General features: G+C 36.8%; 2 protein-coding genes across 5 annotated transcripts in view; one reads left to right on the top strand and one right to left on the bottom strand.

Annotated features, from left to right (window-relative positions):
• mRpS33 (mitochondrial ribosomal protein S33) overlaps window positions 1-18,564 on the top strand; it is a 321,652-nt gene that overhangs the window by 230,251 nt on the left and 72,837 nt on the right. The gene's annotated exons all lie outside the window — the stretch shown is intronic.
• LOC143238367 (cyclin-dependent kinase 17-like) overlaps window positions 1-18,564 on the bottom strand; it is a 98,276-nt gene that overhangs the window by 70,910 nt on the left and 8,802 nt on the right. For 3 of the 4 annotated variants that reach the window (XM_076478520.1, XM_076478516.1, XM_076478517.1), the window contains exon 2: window positions 1,677-1,881. In XM_076478520.1, the coding sequence (XP_076334635.1) occupies window positions 1,677-1,800 (124 nt within the window). In that variant the 5' untranslated portion in view covers window positions 1,801-1,881. Of the gene's footprint in view, window positions 1-1,676; window positions 1,882-12,566; window positions 13,075-18,564 lie in introns of those variants that run through there. The other variant, XM_076478518.1, reaches the window with a different exon arrangement.

Raw genomic sequence — 18,564 nt, 5'->3', positions numbered from 1 at the left:
TACTGCCAAATCATGTTTTTAATAATATATTTAACAAACATGTCTGCACTGAGTATTAGTGTCTGTTAACATTAAATATCAGTCCTTCTTAACAGTGAGTATTAGTCTGTTAACATTAAATATTAGTCGTCTTTAACAGTGAGTATTAGTCTGTTAACATTAAATATTAGTCCTTCTTAACAGTGAGTATTAGTGTCTGTTAACATTAAATATCAGTCCTTCTTAACAGTGAGTATTAGTGTCTGTTAACATTAAATATCAGTCCTTCTTAACAGTGAGTATTGGTCTGTTAACATTAAATATTAGTCGTCTTTAACAGTGAGTATTAGTCTGTTAACATTAAATATTAGTCCTTCTTAACAGTGAGTATTAGTGTCTGTTAACATTAAATATCAGTCCTTCTTAACAGTGAGTATTAGTGTCTGTTAACATTAAATATCAGTCCTTCTTAACAGTGAGTATTGGTCTGTTAACATTAAATATTAGTCCTTCTTGACAGTGAGTATTAGTCTGTTAACATTAAATATTAGTCCTTCTTGACAGTGAGTATTGGTCTGTTAACATTAAATATTAGTCCTTCTTGACAGTGAGTATTAGTCTGTTAACATTAAATATTAGTCAATATCACTATTATTTTCAGCATGTTCCCTGATATTAGTTTGTTATGATAAATGTTTGGGGTAATGTTGCATGTTAATAATAAATACAGTTCGTAAGTGTCACATACAGTCTACACCAAACTGTATTTATTATAATAATAAATACAGTTCGTAAGTGTCACATACAGTCTACACCAAACTGTATTTATTATTATAATAAATACAGTTCGTAAGTGTCACATACAGTCTACACCAAACTGTATTTATTATTATAATAAATACAGTTCGTAAGTGTCACATACAGTCTACATCAAACTGTATTTATTATTATAATAAATACAGTTCGTAAGTGTCACATACAGTCTACACCAAACTGTATTTATTATTAACATGCAACATTACCCTTAAAATTGTTTGTCGGCCAATGTGAAGTGTCACATTCACCGACAGTGTGAATATTAATTAGTAATGTCGGCTGTTCTGGGTTTCATAACCAGTTAATTTATTACGGGGAATTTCTCTACGTGAACCACCTTGAATTTCCTCAGACTAATGCTCGTATTTTAGAGTCTATCAGCCGTGACGTACTAGGATTCTTGGTAAGGCAGAAAACGTGTACTTTCTAACCTATTCGACGATGCAAGAAAAACAAATTCCGCGAAAATCTTCAACAGTGTCATACTCGCTATATTCTTTTTTTGTTTAGGAGGTGGGGATTGTTCATTATGTGTTAAATTAAATAATACATATTACAAAACCATTTGTTTGTTTACAGTTAAACACGAAGTTACACAATAAGCTATCTGGTCTGTTCCATGGACGGGTATCGAAACCCAGTTTGGGAGTTAAGAGCTTCAAGGTTTATCGCTGTGCCACTGAGAGATAAGTTCTTTGATACACAAGGAGCTGTATGCCCCACACTACATTTCTTTGCTTTGTTTCTTACACTAACGTTAATTTACACTTCATGTATGACTGTTAAGTACATATAACTAATGAACCCAGAACAGATGATGTTCATTCAATAAGAAACACGTAATAACCTGGTTAACAAGCTCACACTAAGATAATTCTTACCGTTCTCCGATACAAGTACATTCTCTCGCACTGAGAACTGCTCCGGCATTTCAGACAATCCCCCTTCACTGTGGGGTCGAGAAATCCATACAGTCTGAGAGAAATGACGACGAATTTTATTCATAGTGGTAGGACATCACATGACAACACGGAACTATGGAAAGTCGTCATAACGACTAAGGAAAACCATCATCGCTTCTGTCACCTGCATAAAAAGAAAATACGCGAGATTACTGTGGAAAATCTCAGATAATTTATTATGGAAAAGCTTAAATCATAGAGCGATTAAGGGAAATCCAGGTTTTCAAAGTTACCTTTGAAACCCACAACTTTTAATTCGTCAAATGTTTAACACTCTACATGGATGTGAAAGTTTCCAAACTGTGTTTTAAAAGTAAAAAAAGGATTAACGAGTTCACTTTACATAGGTGTCAAATTACAGTGTGTGTGAAAATGTAACGAGTGCTAACACGTTTATTCTACACAGGTGTAAAAGTCCCCAAAGTGTATGTGTGTGTATTACGCCAAGACTTGAGAACAGCTCCTACCAATATTCCGTTAAGAATACAAGACGAGTTTCCCTAGAGAATAACTTCTTCACCCCCAAGGTTACGTACCCCTTTGTTGTCCAGTAAAACACCTTTGTCAAGTAGAAGTCAATTTCTAGTCAAAATTAGTTTACAACCATATGAACCACTCATTTTTAGTTTCGAACTTCAATACAATGTTAAAAACATGTCGCACATGTTTCACAGACTTACCCCAGTAATCGTTTTCTTCAGTCAAGTGGTGTCACTAATTCGCTACCAACGGTAGTTTGACTGGTTAAAGAAAGTATTATTTTGTCTTTTTAATGGTACTTATTTGCTAAAACAATTACCCATATATGGTTGTTCTGGTGTAAAACGTTTTTGTCCATTATTCACTTTACATACTATATTTATATAACCTGCGAAATGAATATTAATTAATCAAGAGGTTTATTTCAGTGGCCCTGTACACTGTATGTCGTATTTACTCCCCTCTACCACGAAATGTTGTTTAATCAGTAATTTTGGATAAGATGAATAATTAATAACTCTAACGTCAAACATATAACACCATGTTGAAAATAGTGACTTGCGAACGTTAACCCCGATCTGTCCACTCCTAAGAACGTTTTCAATTCGGGTGACGGGCAGACACCAGAAATACCGAAGTCATACTACAGACCCTATCGCGTATTAATAAAATTGTGATTGTTTTGGTTGGTTGTTTAACGTTTATTGATGTCAAACAAGCAGTAAAAATGTAAAATCATTAAAATATGTAAATAGGAATCATACTAAAACAAAAAATGGTCCAATTTTGAAATTAAAATCTTAAATAGAGTCAAAAAGACCAATGGCCCTTAAAAATTTAAAAAACATAACTGAGGTAGCCAGTATCACCACCACCAATGCCAAAGGCGAATCCATGCAAAAACGTGTTTAGAATGGTGCCGTCGCTCTCGATCCTATCGGCTGCATGACAGTAAGATGCGACTTATTGTGACCTGAGCGTTAGACAGACCACACATTGGTGCATCAGTTCCAGGTTAAAGAAAATAATAAAATAACGTGACCAACGTGTTGTCCAGTTAGAACAACTTACAGAAACAAGACGATCAAAGTCCAACAGAAGGTTTCATCTGGAAAAGCTTGTTATCATGTTGCTCACTCCAAGTGGACTTGCAACTGGCGCGGTGCCAAGCCTTGAATAAAAGACCACAGTCCATGTATGGGATAGGCACAGCAGTAATAGCGCCAAAGCAGACAGACCTAGCTGTGATGTCAGCAAGCTCGTTTCAGCTAATACCGACGTGACCTGGTATCCAGAAAAACTGGATAAAAGTAGATGGTGGAGAGAAATGGACCAGTCGGTTTTGAATATCAGCAAGAACAGGGTGATAACTGACGTGAAGCTATTCCAGGATCAGTAGAGAACTAAGAGAGTTAGTATAAACAGTACAGTTCGTATACAACTATAGTATACATATAGTACAGTTCGTATACAACTATAGTGTATATATATAGTACAGTTCGTATATAAATATAGTGTATATATATAGTACAGTTCGTATATAAATATTAGTGTACGAGGGCTGTTCAAAAAACACGCGGACTGACGTCATAAAACAAAATGTACTTTATTTAGAAGTTACAGGTCTGGGACCCCTTCAAAGTACTCTTCTCCCCAACACACACACTTATCCCAACGGTGTTTCCACTTGTTGAAACAGCCCTGGTACGCTTCTTTTATAATGTCCTCCAGCTCCTTCGTCGCATTTGCCTTAATCTCGGGAATCGTCTCAAATCTTCTTCCTTTCAAGGGTCTTTTGAGTTTGGGGAACAAAAAAATCGCAAGGAGCAAGGTCAGGTGAGTAGGGGGGGAAGAACAGTGAACGAGTGTTTGGCCAAAAACTCACGAGTTCTGAGGGCTGAATTTCGCAGCAACGCGGTGTATCTTCAATTTTTCGGTCAAAATCTCGTAACAAGATCCAACTGATATCCCACAGTCTTCAGCAAGCTCCCTGACAGTCAGACGTCGATTTGCCCGCACCAGGGTGTTGATTTTGTCGACGTGGGGTCGTCAGTTGACGTGGAAGGACGTCCAGGACGCTCAACATCTTCAATGGACTGTCGACTATCCTTAAAACGTTCATGCCACTTGAAACATGCCGTACGATTCATAGCAACATCACCGTAAGCCGTGTTAAGCATAGCAAAAGTTTCACTCGCAGATTTTCCAAGTTTAACACAAAATTTCACAGCAAGTCGTTGCTCCTTCAGGTCATTCATTCTGAAATCCGCCAAACGAAAAAATCGCACTTCACTTAAAACCGCGTAGCTAATACACAAATGAAGATATCTGCAAGCGGGAAATGGCGTCGTAATCAGCTGATCTGTGCGAACCTAGCGACACCAAGCGGATTCCCCTGGAACCAACTGGAGCCGCGCAATTCAAACAGTCCGCGTATGTATTTTTTGAACAGACCTCGTATATATATATATAGTACAGTTCGTATATAAGTATAGTACACAAATAGTACAGTTTGTATATAAATAGTACAGTTCGTGTACAAATATTGTATATATAGTACAGTTTGTATATAAATATAGTATACAAATAGTACAGTTCTATGACAAGAGAAATGACATACAGTTCTGCAGTGAACACAGAAACTGTACAGAGGATTCTGTGTGTAACCATCAAACCACAACATATCATGGCAGAGCCCACAGAGTCACCTGACTTCTAGCCATCTGTATAAATAGGAATGGAAGGATGGTTCTGAAGATGTTCAACAAATAACAGAGAGTATTTCCAATTGGGAGTGTCTGCCTTTTTAGATGACTTAAAGAAAGATTACATTTGGGGATGGTAATAAGCCATGGTGGGATGAGTTGAGGATACAACAATGCTATCCAAGGACAGATCCAATTCATCCAACTGAATCTGAATACGAAGGCCAAAAGTAACAATGGTAGACCATCTATTCTGAAAAAGTATGGTCCACTGAGGAAAGAAAACACAACCCCAGGTGGGATGTTGTGGTAAGGATTGAAGTTTTGAAGCAAACAGTAAAGACAGTTGCATATGACGAAGGTATAGAGGAGATACATGAGACTCAGTGTACAAACTCTGGCCTGGAGAAGTGCAGAAGACCCCTGTGCAGAGACCATAGACCAGTTTGATCTAATAAGAGCACGATAGATTTTCAGCATAGAACATCAATGTGCTCCCCAAGTGGTGGAAGTGAGAACGTGGAGGATATTCAGTGCCCTTGTGCTCTTAACGTGTTGCTACTTGATGTGTGGAATGAAAGTCAGCTTAAAGCCCCAAGAACTTTGCCTGAGGGATCATAAGAAGTGCAACTTCTCTGATACACAGTTCGGGGTCTGGGTGAATACTCCATTGGCAGCAGAAGTGCATGCAAACAGTTTTGGAGCAAGAAAAGGTTAAGCCATTTGCTGTGGTCCACTTCAGTAACCAATTGAGGACAGTACGTAGTTGTCGTTCAATACAATTCATGTTTGATGACTAACACAAAATGTGGAAGTCGTCGACATAGAGACCACTTGCAACTGTAAGAGAAGTTGTCCACTGATGGCATTAATCTTTATAATGAAAAGTGTAACACTCAAGACATAGCCCTGAGGAGCTCCAAGTTCCTGTTGGAAAGAAAAGTGTCGAACCAACACGGACTTGGAATCGCCAGTTCATTAAAAAATGTTTAAGAAAAATTGGTAAATGGCCATGCAACCTGTACGATGGAGGTCTCGCAAGATGCCACACCTCCACGTTGTATCACAAATTTTCTCAAGGTTCAAAAATACAGAAACAAGATGTCGTCGCTTGAGAAAGGCTTACCTGATTGAAGTTTCAAGTCGAACCAGGTTGTCTATGGTGGAGCACTGTCATCAGAACCCACAGTGAGTGGGTGAGAAGAAGTTGTTTGATTTGAGTAATCAAACAAGGCGAGCATTAACCATCCTCTCTAAGAACTTAGAGAGAGAACGTCAAAGCAACTGGACGATAGTTCAAAAGAATTTTGGGATCCTTCCAAGACTTAGGAAAAGAGAGTACAATAGCATGGTGCCAGGCATCAGGAAAACATTCTCCTGCAGATTTGGCTAAATACAATAAGAATAGCAAGAGGGGCAGGAAATAAATGGCACAGCATCTCATAGTGAATATCATCAGGTCTGACTGATATACCGCCAGACCAATGAAGAACCACTTTGAGTTCGACCAGCGTAAAGGGACAATTATAGTCATAGAGACGATCAGCCCAAAAGGAAAAAAGGCGATTTCTTTGCCCGTGTCTTGATGGCTAAGAAGATGAGGGATGAAGTAGAAGTGCTAGATGCACGAGAAAAGCTTTTGCCGAAAGTAGTGGCGATACTCTGGGCATCAGTAACTTCCTGGCCATCAGAGAACAAGACTGAAAGGGAGCAGAAGTAACTAACCTTTCGAATCTTGTTCTATATGACCTTTGAACTGGTGGTATAAGAGATGATAGAGATGTATTTAATCCCAGATTTCTTATAGCTTTGACGTTTGACTTGCCGATCATGTGCACGGGCCCAGTGAAATGCAATGTGGTTTAAAAGTGTGGAATACCTACGAAAGGTATCCCAATCCCCTTTTCGAGCTTTCCTTGCCATGTGGCAGGCAGAATTCCACCAAGGACGAGGATACTGTGTGAAATGTGTCGAGGTCTTAGAAATACATTGAGCGGCTGCCTGTATAATACAGTCAGTTATTGCTGCCACACAGTCGTCTACTGATAGCTTACAGACGATAACGGGATGAAATTCTGCGAGAGCAGTGAAAGAGGGCCAGCTGGCATGGTCCAACTTCCAGCAAGATACACAGGTTGGTAACATCAACTACAGCCAGTCTCTCTCAAAATGATAGAAAAGTGATCACTTCCCTGTGGGTTACTATCAACCCTCCAAGAAAAGTAAGAGAAAAGTGAAAGGGTGCAGTGAAAGATTGACTAAGTATATGAATATAAGTATAGGAACCAGTACTGAAGAGAGATAGGTTGAGATCCAACAGCATATGCTCTTTGAACGACCCCCATCAATATCAGCACCATCCCAGAGAGGATTGTGTCCATTAAATTTCCCCAGGATTAAAAAGGGAGACTAATTGCTCAATAAGAGCATCAAGGTCTAACTGATCATAAGTCTCTTCAGGAACCAGGTACAGAAAACAAATAGTGATTGTACGACCCAAGGAAGCACGATTAGCTACGGCTACCAAGGGTGTATCAAGTGGCAAAGACAGGGAGGGCACATGCTGATCAACCAGTGGTGCTACCCCTCCACGCACTCGTCCATCACACAACCCGTCATTTCTGTACAAAGAAAACTGTGGAAGGGTAATTGTATTAACAGGTTTCAGAAACGTTTCCTGTAAGGAGAGACACATGGGATGGTAAAAATCAATCCAATGTTTAATGTCATCCATATCTAGATGAAAACCCCGGCAGTTCAACTGGACCAGAGTGGCTATTTTTATTTACGTGGAGGAGAACGTGACGGGAAGCCCTTCTGTTTTCGACCACGATTTTCTCTTTATTGGGCAAAGGTCCATCGACTTCCATGGATTCTGTCTTGGGTCGAGGGCGAATGAGGGTGTGAACGAATGGTTGTTTTGCTTCTCGGGACTGCAGAAGAGGATGGACCCGAAGGTAATTATTTTAGTCCTAACAGCCGAGCTTCTGTTGCTAACAGGTTATATTAAATCGAAGTTTGCGTTCGGATTAATGCACAACAACAACAAAAAAAAGTTCCCAGGTGGGTCAACGGGCAGTTTTTGGGACTTATAACGCTAAAATTGGGGTCCGAGTCAAAGCGATGGAGAGAATGCAAATTTGTATATGTGCTAATAATATAGAATAAGGAATTGGACGAAATGTAATAACATATTCAGGTGAAGTAAAACTCCATATATATTAGCTATACTTCAATAGTACAAAAGGCCTAACTTTTTTTATTGATTTGGTTTGCTGATCTGATGAGCCTTGAATACACCGAACTGCAGTCCATAGTGAGAGTACGGTCAATCAAGTAATAATGAAAAAAAAAAAAAAAAAATCCTTGTTGAATGCGATTCCAAGCTAAATCGTCCGCACGTTGGGAAAACCTGGAAAACGTGGAGTACCAATTGCAGTTTAAAATTACTAGCAGCGAATGACGGAAAATATTTTAGGGGAAAACAATTAAAAGTTGAGATGTGGTGAAACATTAAAAATTTAGAGGCCATTGAAATGTAAGAAAATCCACATTAACCGCATATGTTAGTTTTCATTGAGTTTATATATATATGATTTATTTGTTTGTTTGTTTTGGAATTTCGTACAAAGCTACACGAGGGCTATCTGCGCTAGCCGTCCCTAATTTAGCAATGTAAGACTAGAGGGAAGGCAGCTAGTCATCACCACGCACTGTCAACTTTTAGGCTACTCTTTTACCAACGAATAGTGGGATTGACCGTCACATTATAACCCTCCGGCTGAAAGGGCGAAAATGTTTGGTGCGACGGGGATTCGAAGCCTCGACCCTCAAATTACGAGTCTATTGCCTTAACCCACATGGCCATGCCGGGCCTGTATATATGGAGAGTGTTGAATCAGCATTTACACGATCGTCGTAACAATGTCTAGACCTATTTCTGTTTCAATATTTCGCCACTTTTCAGCGTTTAAATTGTAGTTTATAAAATATTATACCGTGTAACGAAATACCGTTTCACAAATCTCTTTCCTCTAGTCTTGTATCGTACCAAAGACCTCTCAAAAAATTACTTGTGGAAAACAAAAGATAAACATGCAATTAACGTTATTTATTTAAACAAAATAAAATTCACCTCTTACGTACTATGAAGGATTGTTACATTAATGTTTTAAACGATCAGTTTCGGTGGTTTTACTTGACTATTTTAATTTGTTTGTTGCTAAGTGTAAAGCTACAAAATGAACTTTTCTGTGCTATGTCCACTGTGAGTATCGACACCCAATTTGTAGTGTTATAAACTCTCAAACGTACCGCTAAACAACCAGGGGACGTTTTTTTTATATATATATATATATATATAGGCTTAAGTTTTAATTACACGTCACTTACCTAAATCGCTAATTTATAAAAAACCACATTTTTAACTCTATTACTTTATCTAAGCAAAAAAAGTAAAACATGAGAAATACTTATTTACTCGTAGTTTTTCGTTAATAATTGTTTGGTAACTTTTTTATACCAATTAACTGAGCCATTAATGAGGCTAGTTGTGTCATTATTAGCTAACGAAGCTAAGGATGAACCAAGAATATCGTATCATACTAAATTAAAACAACCAATACACAAAAACGAAGCTGAGGATGAACCAAGAATATCGTATTATACTAAATTAAAACAACCAATACACAAAAACGAAGCAGAGGATAAACCAAGAATATCTTATTATTGTATAATAAGTCAAAATATCTCTTATTTCGTCAGAACACTTAAAGTTTACTAAGAGTATAAAATAAGCTAAGAAATCCGTATTTTGTATATATGTATATATTTTATTCATAGTTTTATAAGAATATTATTGCAAACCAAACTTTATTAAATGTTTGAATATTGTAAACTAGACTAAGTATTTAAATATTATGCACCACACTTTATTAAATATTCAAATAAATGTCGCAGATTACAAACAATCTCGTTTTATTTTTATTATAACATGAAAAACGTTCAGATATCACTGTAACCACGAACGAAAATGGACTTTCATAAAATGTTACTAAAATTAATTACGGTTGATTTGTAAGTGTGTAAAAACTTTAATTATAATTGATTTGTAAGTACCATACGTAAAACTTTAATTACAGGTGTACAGTCTTTTTAAGGAACGGTTGAGAATACCTTGAAACTTTTCGACTAGAAGATAAAGAAATCATCCCTGCTCAGAAAGCGAAAAGATAGAGGGCATCCATAATATTGTAATATAATTAATGTTTGCCCAAAAGACGACACTTTTCCCTTATCCAATCACGACGCTTGTAAACGTAAACCTGTTTCGTTTTTGAAATAATAAAAACAAAAAGTGTGAATTGTGGGTAACTGGCAAATTTCCAACCTGAACAGCGGACTAATGTATATAATTTATATTACACAATGTAGACAGAGTCAAATTATATTTTCATATCATACAGATAACAAAGAACCATATTTGTTTGTATATTAAATTAAAATGATATACCTGTAACAATAATCGTTGTTTATTTAACTAAATGTTGTTCGTAATTTCACAAATCTGATAATTTTAATGTTACAGTCATTCCCTCTTTCCATCACGCCAGAAGGCCAATCAACTAAAATCTAATGAATAAAATATACAATACTTGATGATAAAAAAACCCACTTGAAATAAAAATGTATCTCAAAACGGTTAGTATGGGTATTAATCCTTTTACTGAAAAGCAAAGGACAACGTTTCGACTTTCCAAGTTCATCTTCAGGTTAACCTGACATACAAAATTTACAATACTACTTCTAACACTGTATATATTTCAATGTGCTGGTTGATGCCAAAGCGATTTAGAAGTGTGTAATTTTAATAGTATTGGGCTAACAACAAAAATTGGTTCTTAAATTTACTTCTACATGTAAACTCGGATAAAACAAAACCGAACATAAGGTTGTAACATTAATTCACAACATAAGATCTCTTAATTGTAGTATTACAGTTGTTTCAAAACCCGTCACATCCAAAAATCAAAGTGTTATTTAACTTTACAAGGATATAAAAGAATTATTGTCACTCGTTCACTAAATCAAAACAAGCAATACACAAAAACGAAGCTGAGTACGAACCAAGAATATCTATTATACTAAATCAAAACAAACAATACACCAAAACGAAGCTAAGGATGAACCAAGAATATCGTATTATACTAAATCAAAACAACCAATACACAAAAAAGAAGCTGAGGATGAACCAAGAATATCGTATTGTACTAAATTAAAACAACCAATACACAAAAACGAAGCTGAGGATGAACCAAGAATATCGTATTATACTAAATTAAAACAACCAATACACAAAAACGAAGCTGAGGATGAACCAAGAATATCGTATTATACTAAATTAAAACAACCAATACACAAAAACGAAGCTGAGGATGAACCAAGAATATCTTATTATACTAAATCAAAACAAGCAATACACCAAAAACAAACTAAGGATGAACCAAGAATATCTTATTATACTAAATCAAAACAAGCAATACACCAAAAACAAACTAAGGATGAACCAAGAATATCGTATTATACTAAATTAAAACAACCAATACACAAAAACGAAGCTGAGGATGAACCAAGAATATCGTATTATACTAAATCAAAAAAACAATACACAAAAACGAAGCTAAGGATGAACCAAGAATATCGTAATATACTAAATCAAAACAAACAATAGACCAATAACAAACTAAGAATGAACCAAGAATATCGTATTATACTAAATCAAAACAAACAATACACCAAAACGAAGCTAAGGATGAACCAAGAATATCGTATCATACTAAATCAAAACAAATAATACACCAAAACGAAGCTAAGGATGAACCAAGAATATCGTATTATACTAAATTAAAACAACCAATACACTAAAACGAAGCTGAGGATGAACCAAGAATATCGTATTATACTAAATCAAAAAAACAATACACAAAAACGAAGCTAAGGATGAACCAAGAATATCGTAATATACTAAATCAAAACAAACAATAGACCAATAACAAACTAAGAATGAACCAAGAATATCGTATTATACTAAATCAAAACAAACAATACACCAAAACGAAGCTAAGGATGAACCAAGAATATCGTATCATACTAAATCAAAACAAATAATACACCAAAACGAAGCTAAGGATGAACCAAGAATATCGTATTATACTAAATTAAAACAACCAATACACTAAAACGAAGCTGAGGATGAACCAAGAATATCGTATTATACTAAATCAAAACAACCAATACACAAAAAAGAAGCTGAGGATGAACCAAGAATATCGTATCATACTAAATCAAAACAATTAGTACATTAAACCAAATTTAAGGCAGTGATGCAGAAAATGAACAAAATCTACTAATATGTACCAAAATATCCACTCTCGATATCAAGCAGTTTAAATTAATACTATATCGACACCTAAAGAGTTGATCCGAAATTATAATAAGGGGTTTTCTGTACCAAACACTTCAAATAACTCGCCGCTATCATTGTGTCCCCTTCTGAGAATAGTTACGGAGAATAAAATAACTTTATCGTAATAATACAGGTATGAACAAACTGAAAGATACTTACAGGGAATTATGTATTTCACAGTATGTAAAGTTGCCACTCAACTTTTAATTACCAGCGGTGTTTCCAAACGTCAATTATAATACTTAAAAAAAGTGTAAAACTTTCCACTTAAATCAGTTGGTGATCGGTTATTCCCATGACAGATCAACAGACACGAGACAATGCAACAGAAACTCCAAATACCGAATCAAAAACTGAGACGTAAAGTAAACCGGCTTCACGATCCTTTATGTAATATTTCAGGCACGTGCACCGGATATCTACCTACCTACCTGAACGCTATAGTTCTGCTAAAACTATTATGACGCGTTACCATGGCATCACTGACAGTACACAAATATAGACGACAAAAGAGCAAACCACTTAGTTCAATAACGTCGAAAAATTTACACAACCTAGAAACAGAAAATAAAAATAAATCTAAGGTATCGGCAAGCCCGTATACAACGATTGTTATGACGCCAGCTACTATTCAAAACAGTGTTGACGATAGCAAAATATAAATAAATAGGAATAAAACGTTAGAAAAATTCGTCTAAGACAATCCCCTTATATTACTTTCTAACTTGTGTAGTTCCTTTCATTGTATATCCGTTCACGTGGTTTATAAATTGCGTGGCTGTTGCTATGGTTAGGCCTAGCTTCTAGCGTAGTGCGTGGCTGTTGCTACGGTTAGGCCTAGCTTCTAGCGTAGTGATTCAAGTAAAAACTTCTCACGGTCATTCTACCGTCAATAAACAGACGATGGAAGGGATCAAGTTCGTTCATCCAAACGTAATTTGTAATCCAATACCGAAACAGTTACAAACTTTCTTTGAAAATTTACAGATTGTTCCGGTATTAGATTCCAAAATTTGTGTCAAGTCAACGCAACGTGTAATTTTACCGTTTATTGTATACGTAATAACAAATGTGCCTGAGCTGTATGTAAGTCTTAAAGGTTAACAAATTCACACACACAACAACGCACGACTGAAAAATTCAATGTACACGGATGCCACCAGTTAACACTACAAAACAACAAGAATTACTTACGTTCAAAATCATTCAAACTACAATTCTACAATCAGTATCAATAATCCACGATAAAAGAAAGACGTCAACGCATAAATAAAACTAGGAAATCACAAAACTTCAATGTCAAAATATTAGGCGAATCTCACTATAATAAATACCGACAAACTTTGAGGTCGCAATCAAACAAAATCGTACCTCGAATTTTGAGATTTTATTGCCATTTTGTACTTCTAGCTTTATCTCGGTTTGTAACTGGTGTCAAGAATGGTTATTTCACATTTTGAACGAAGAATATATTAATATAAAACTCTAATGTTACAACCACCACCATTAAGCACCACTACATGGTACTCTACCCGTGTTTTCCTGGCTTCATTATTTCTGTTGGACAATAAACAGGAAAAACCACCATGTTTCCAAATTCCTCAATAAAAACTATATTACAACGGAAATGGTACACTGTGTAATAGGGTGTTTACATATTTATCAGACAAACTGTAGACGTATGAAACGCTTTACGCATTTGGCCTTTAGATGTGACACAAATTAACAGAAACAAACAAAATATCAGTTATTTAGAGTTTACATTGATTAAAGTATTCACGATATGATAATTAATTGAAAAGTTATAATTACTTATGAACTTCCAATGTAATATCAATTATTCCAAGTCTAAGCCTTTTCTTTATTTCTTTACAAGAAAAGGAACAGAGAATTTCTTTGTTCGTTTACTGAATTTCGCACAAAACTTCTCGACAGCTGTCTGCGCCAGATGTCCATAATTTTAAGGTGATAGACTAGAGGGAAGACATCTAGTCAATAGCACCCACCACCAACTTGGGCTGTTTTCTTGCAACAAATGGTGGGATTAATTGCAACATTATAATGCATGCCCACCACAGGTGAGAAGGTAAGCATGTTCGATAATGTAGATCGCAGGAGAAAACCCATTAATACAGTTGTTATTGAATATTAGAACGATCATAAATGTGCAAACCAGTAATTCACACAACAGAGGGCCACAACAGGTATCGAAATCCGGTTTCTAGCATTATTAGTCCACAGACATATCGCTGCGCCACTGGAGAGGAAAGATGGATTATAATAGTGGATAACATTTTTATGCAACTAACGAAATAACTGCGATCAGTTAACGGTGAAAATGTGGTCGTTAAAATCTAAACCTCTTCAACAACTTGGCACGAAATTCAATCTGAAAACTCAGGGTGCGAAAATTATACAACGCCCCTTGGACCAAGTGGTGAGCATTAGGTGCACAAAGCGATTAAGAATATACAAATGGGTTAAATTGAGAGAGTTAAAAAACAACATCTGTCACACGATTAAAACCAACAACTCACATCCAGTAGTGGAGACAAACCAGATGAACCTAAACATGGCTTCCAAGAAAGTTTTATGATTTGCTTATTTGCATTTAGGCACAAAGCTACACAATGGGCCATCTGTTACGTGCTCACTGTGAATGTTAAAGCCCGATTTTCAGCGGTGTGAGAACTCATGCTTACCGCTAAGCTTCTGTGTTTAGTTGTGGTTCTCGTGAAAAGTTTACAAAAAATAAATATAGAATATTTAATTAACAAGTACAATTTTTGCGGAATCCATTTTATTTACACCAGAGAATTTTATTTGAAAAAACAAAATATATCAAATCTCTAAATTGATTTTTTGCATTGCAGCAACCAAACTGAATATAAATGAAAAACAATAAACTAAAATGGAAAGTCCATACGTTAAATTCTTAATTATCTACAAGCCAGTGTAGCAATTTGTCGGAACAGTTGGGAAGTCTTGGTTGGGTTTGGTTGGAATTTCGTCCAAAGCTACACAACGGCTATCTTCACTGTCGTTCATCATCTAACAGTACTAGACTAGAGGGAAGGCAGCTAATCAATACCATGAACTCTTGAGCTACTTTGATCAAATAGTGGGATTGGTTGAAACATTATAACACTCCCACGACTAAAAGGGCTAGCATGTTCGGAACCTGCCCTAGCCATCAGTCCATCCCATGCAGTTAGAAGATCTACTTTCACGAGTCGAGTACCCTTCATCACCAGGCATTGCAAAGCCTACATTAGGAGACTACATTCTCAGCTTGTCAGGTTTCTTACACCTCAGTCCCTATAGTGGTAGTTCAGTGGTGAATACAGACAAAGGGAGTTATCAAAATATGGATTCCAGAAGTACCTTAACCACTCTTTGTTAACCTGAAGATGATCTAGAAAGGCTGAAACGTTCTTCTCTCCTTATCAATACGATATACCTTAACCATTACTGATGAGACAAAACCTTCTCAACAGATAATCAAAACAGCTACCATGTACAATAAAACATAGCCAATCTGTGATGGTCTTGCGCGTAACGTCATAAAACTTTCAGTTTCATTCATCGCCGACATATTGGATGTCAACAATTCTTTCCTAAAAATCCATTTCAAGATACACCTTGTATATCTTCTAGTTCTGTGGCAAATTGAGGAAATTTTTCTTTACGCACATCATGGACATTACATATAAGGTCAAATAAGACGATATTACAAGAAACATTTGTCCATCTTCATCTAAAAATGTGAGCACGTGACGACAAATATGACGAAGAAAGCTACAGACCACGTAACTTTTTATACAAGATCTGAAGCAGTTTACAATCATGATGTGCAAAACCTGTAACTACATAATCACCGAAAACGAAGAATGAATAACCAGGATATATCTACATGATACCCAAAGTACCCCTGCAAGTGACCATGTTACCAGCAGTACCTCAACAAGTGACCATGTTGGTTGGTTGGTTTGGTGTTTTATGGCACATAGCAGCTAGGCTATCTGCACCAAACATCCGGTAAAAAGTTAAACTTAAAGTAAATTTAGTAAAATTCAAAAAAGGAAATTAATGTAAAACAAAACAAAGTTTAAAAAAGCATTAAAACCAATGTTTACATCTAGTCTACAACGTTAAGAGAAAACCTACAGTAATACAAGATTTAAAGGACTTTCTGTAGTATAACTGTAATTATCATAACTCGCCAGGAAGACTAACAGTTTTGGTTCCGAGTTACTTGACGTTATGGACATTTTCAGAAAGTAATGTAATAAACATTTTAAAAGACTTGCAGCAAAATTTTAATTATAACTTGCCAGGATGACCAACGGGTAGTTCAAACACCAGCGTTAGTCACGTGAAGTTGGCCTTTCCAGTTCTGGTTTTGAGTTATTTCATGTTACGGCCATTTTCTAATTTCAAATCGAACTAGACGGACTGCGATTCTTAAAAGGGAACCACAGTAAAAAGGTTTAATGTATAAATTAAAAAAAAACTTAAATGGTATTAAAAAGGTAAATGGCCTTTAAAAAACTAAAAACATTTCTAAAGTAGACAGTGTCACCATCACCAATAACACTGTATAACGTTATGGATAAACCTTAGGACAGAACATGTTTAAAACGGTGCCGTCGTTGACAATCATAAAGACAGCAAGACAGTAAAATGTGGCTTATTGTGACCTAGGTGTTACACAGACAACACAATGGTGCATCAGTCGCAGATAAAAGAAAACGATGAGTTGAAAAACTGTGACCAATGCTTAGTCTAGTTAGAACAACTTCCTCTTTCCGATCCTTCCCGAAGCAAGACGGCCAAAGTCCGATATAGGGTTTTATTTGGAAAAGCTTGTTTTCGCGTTGCTCACTCCAAGTCGACTGCCAGCTGGCACTGAGCCGAGCCTTGAATACAAGACTCCCATGTATGGGACAGGCACAGCAGTGATAGTGCCAGGGCAGTTAGACTTAGCTGCAGTGTCGGCGAGCTCGTTCCCGCGAATACCAAAGTGGTCCGATATCCAGAAAAACTGGATAGAAGTAGATGTTAAAGAGAAATGGGCCAGTCGGTTTTGAATATTAGCAAGAACAGGGTGTGAACTAACGTGAAGCAACTCCAGGCCCAATAAAGAACTAAGAAAGTCAGTATAAATAGTGCAGTTTGAGTACTCCATAGCTTCTATGTGATCCAGGGCAAGAGAAATGGCTTACAGTTCAGCAGTCAACACAGAAGCTGTGGAGGGGATTCTGTGCACAACCACCAAACCACAACAAACCATGGAAGAGCCCACACAGTTACTTGATTTTGAACCATCTGTATAACTAGGAATAGAAGGATGGTTCGTAATATGTTCAGCGAATAACAGACAGTATTTCAAATCGTGGGTGTCTGCTTTTCTCAGATGACTTAAAGACAGTTCACATTTGGGTACTATAAGAAGCCATGGTGGGATGGGTTGACCAATGGATACAGCAATGTTATCCAAGGACAAACATAATTCATCAAACTGCACCTGGATACAGGAAGGTAGGAAGCAATCAGGGTTTTGATTTCATCCAGATTAGAATGCAAACCTTGACAGTTCCATTGCATCAAGAGGGCCAGTTTGCTTGATCCAGCTTCCACTGGAGCATGCGGGTAGGGTGGCATCGACCACAGCCAGTGGATACAGCAATGTCATCCAAGGACAGGCCCGATTCATCCAACTGCACCTGGATACAAAGGCCAAAAGGAGCAATGGCAATTGTCTGTTCTGAAAAAGGATGACCCACCAAAGCAGGAAAACATAACCCCAGGTGGGATGCTTTGATAAAAAATGAAGTTTCGAAGTAAAGACAGTTGCGAATGGTGGAGGTGCAAAGAAAGTTCATGAGACTCTGTGTATAAGCTCTGAACTGGGGAAGTGCAGAAAGCCCCAGTGCAGAGACAAAGTCCTTGACAAAGAGTGAGGTCGAGCATCTTTAAGGCCAAGATCTTGGCAGAGCCACAGACCAGTGATCTTTAGTCGAGTTTTTATCAAATAAGAGCACAATACATCTTTTGCAAAGAACATCAATCTGCTCCCCAAGTGGTGGAAGAGAGGACATGGAGGATGTTCAGTGCTCTTGTACATTTGACCCGTAGCTGCTTGACGTGTGGTATA

The sequence above is a fragment of the Tachypleus tridentatus genome, chromosome 13 (assembly GCF_004210375.1).
Source record: "Tachypleus tridentatus isolate NWPU-2018 chromosome 13, ASM421037v1, whole genome shotgun sequence".
NCBI lineage: Eukaryota > Metazoa > Arthropoda > Merostomata > Xiphosura > Limulidae > Tachypleus > Tachypleus tridentatus.
This window is presented reverse-complemented; position numbering and strand designations above follow the sequence as displayed.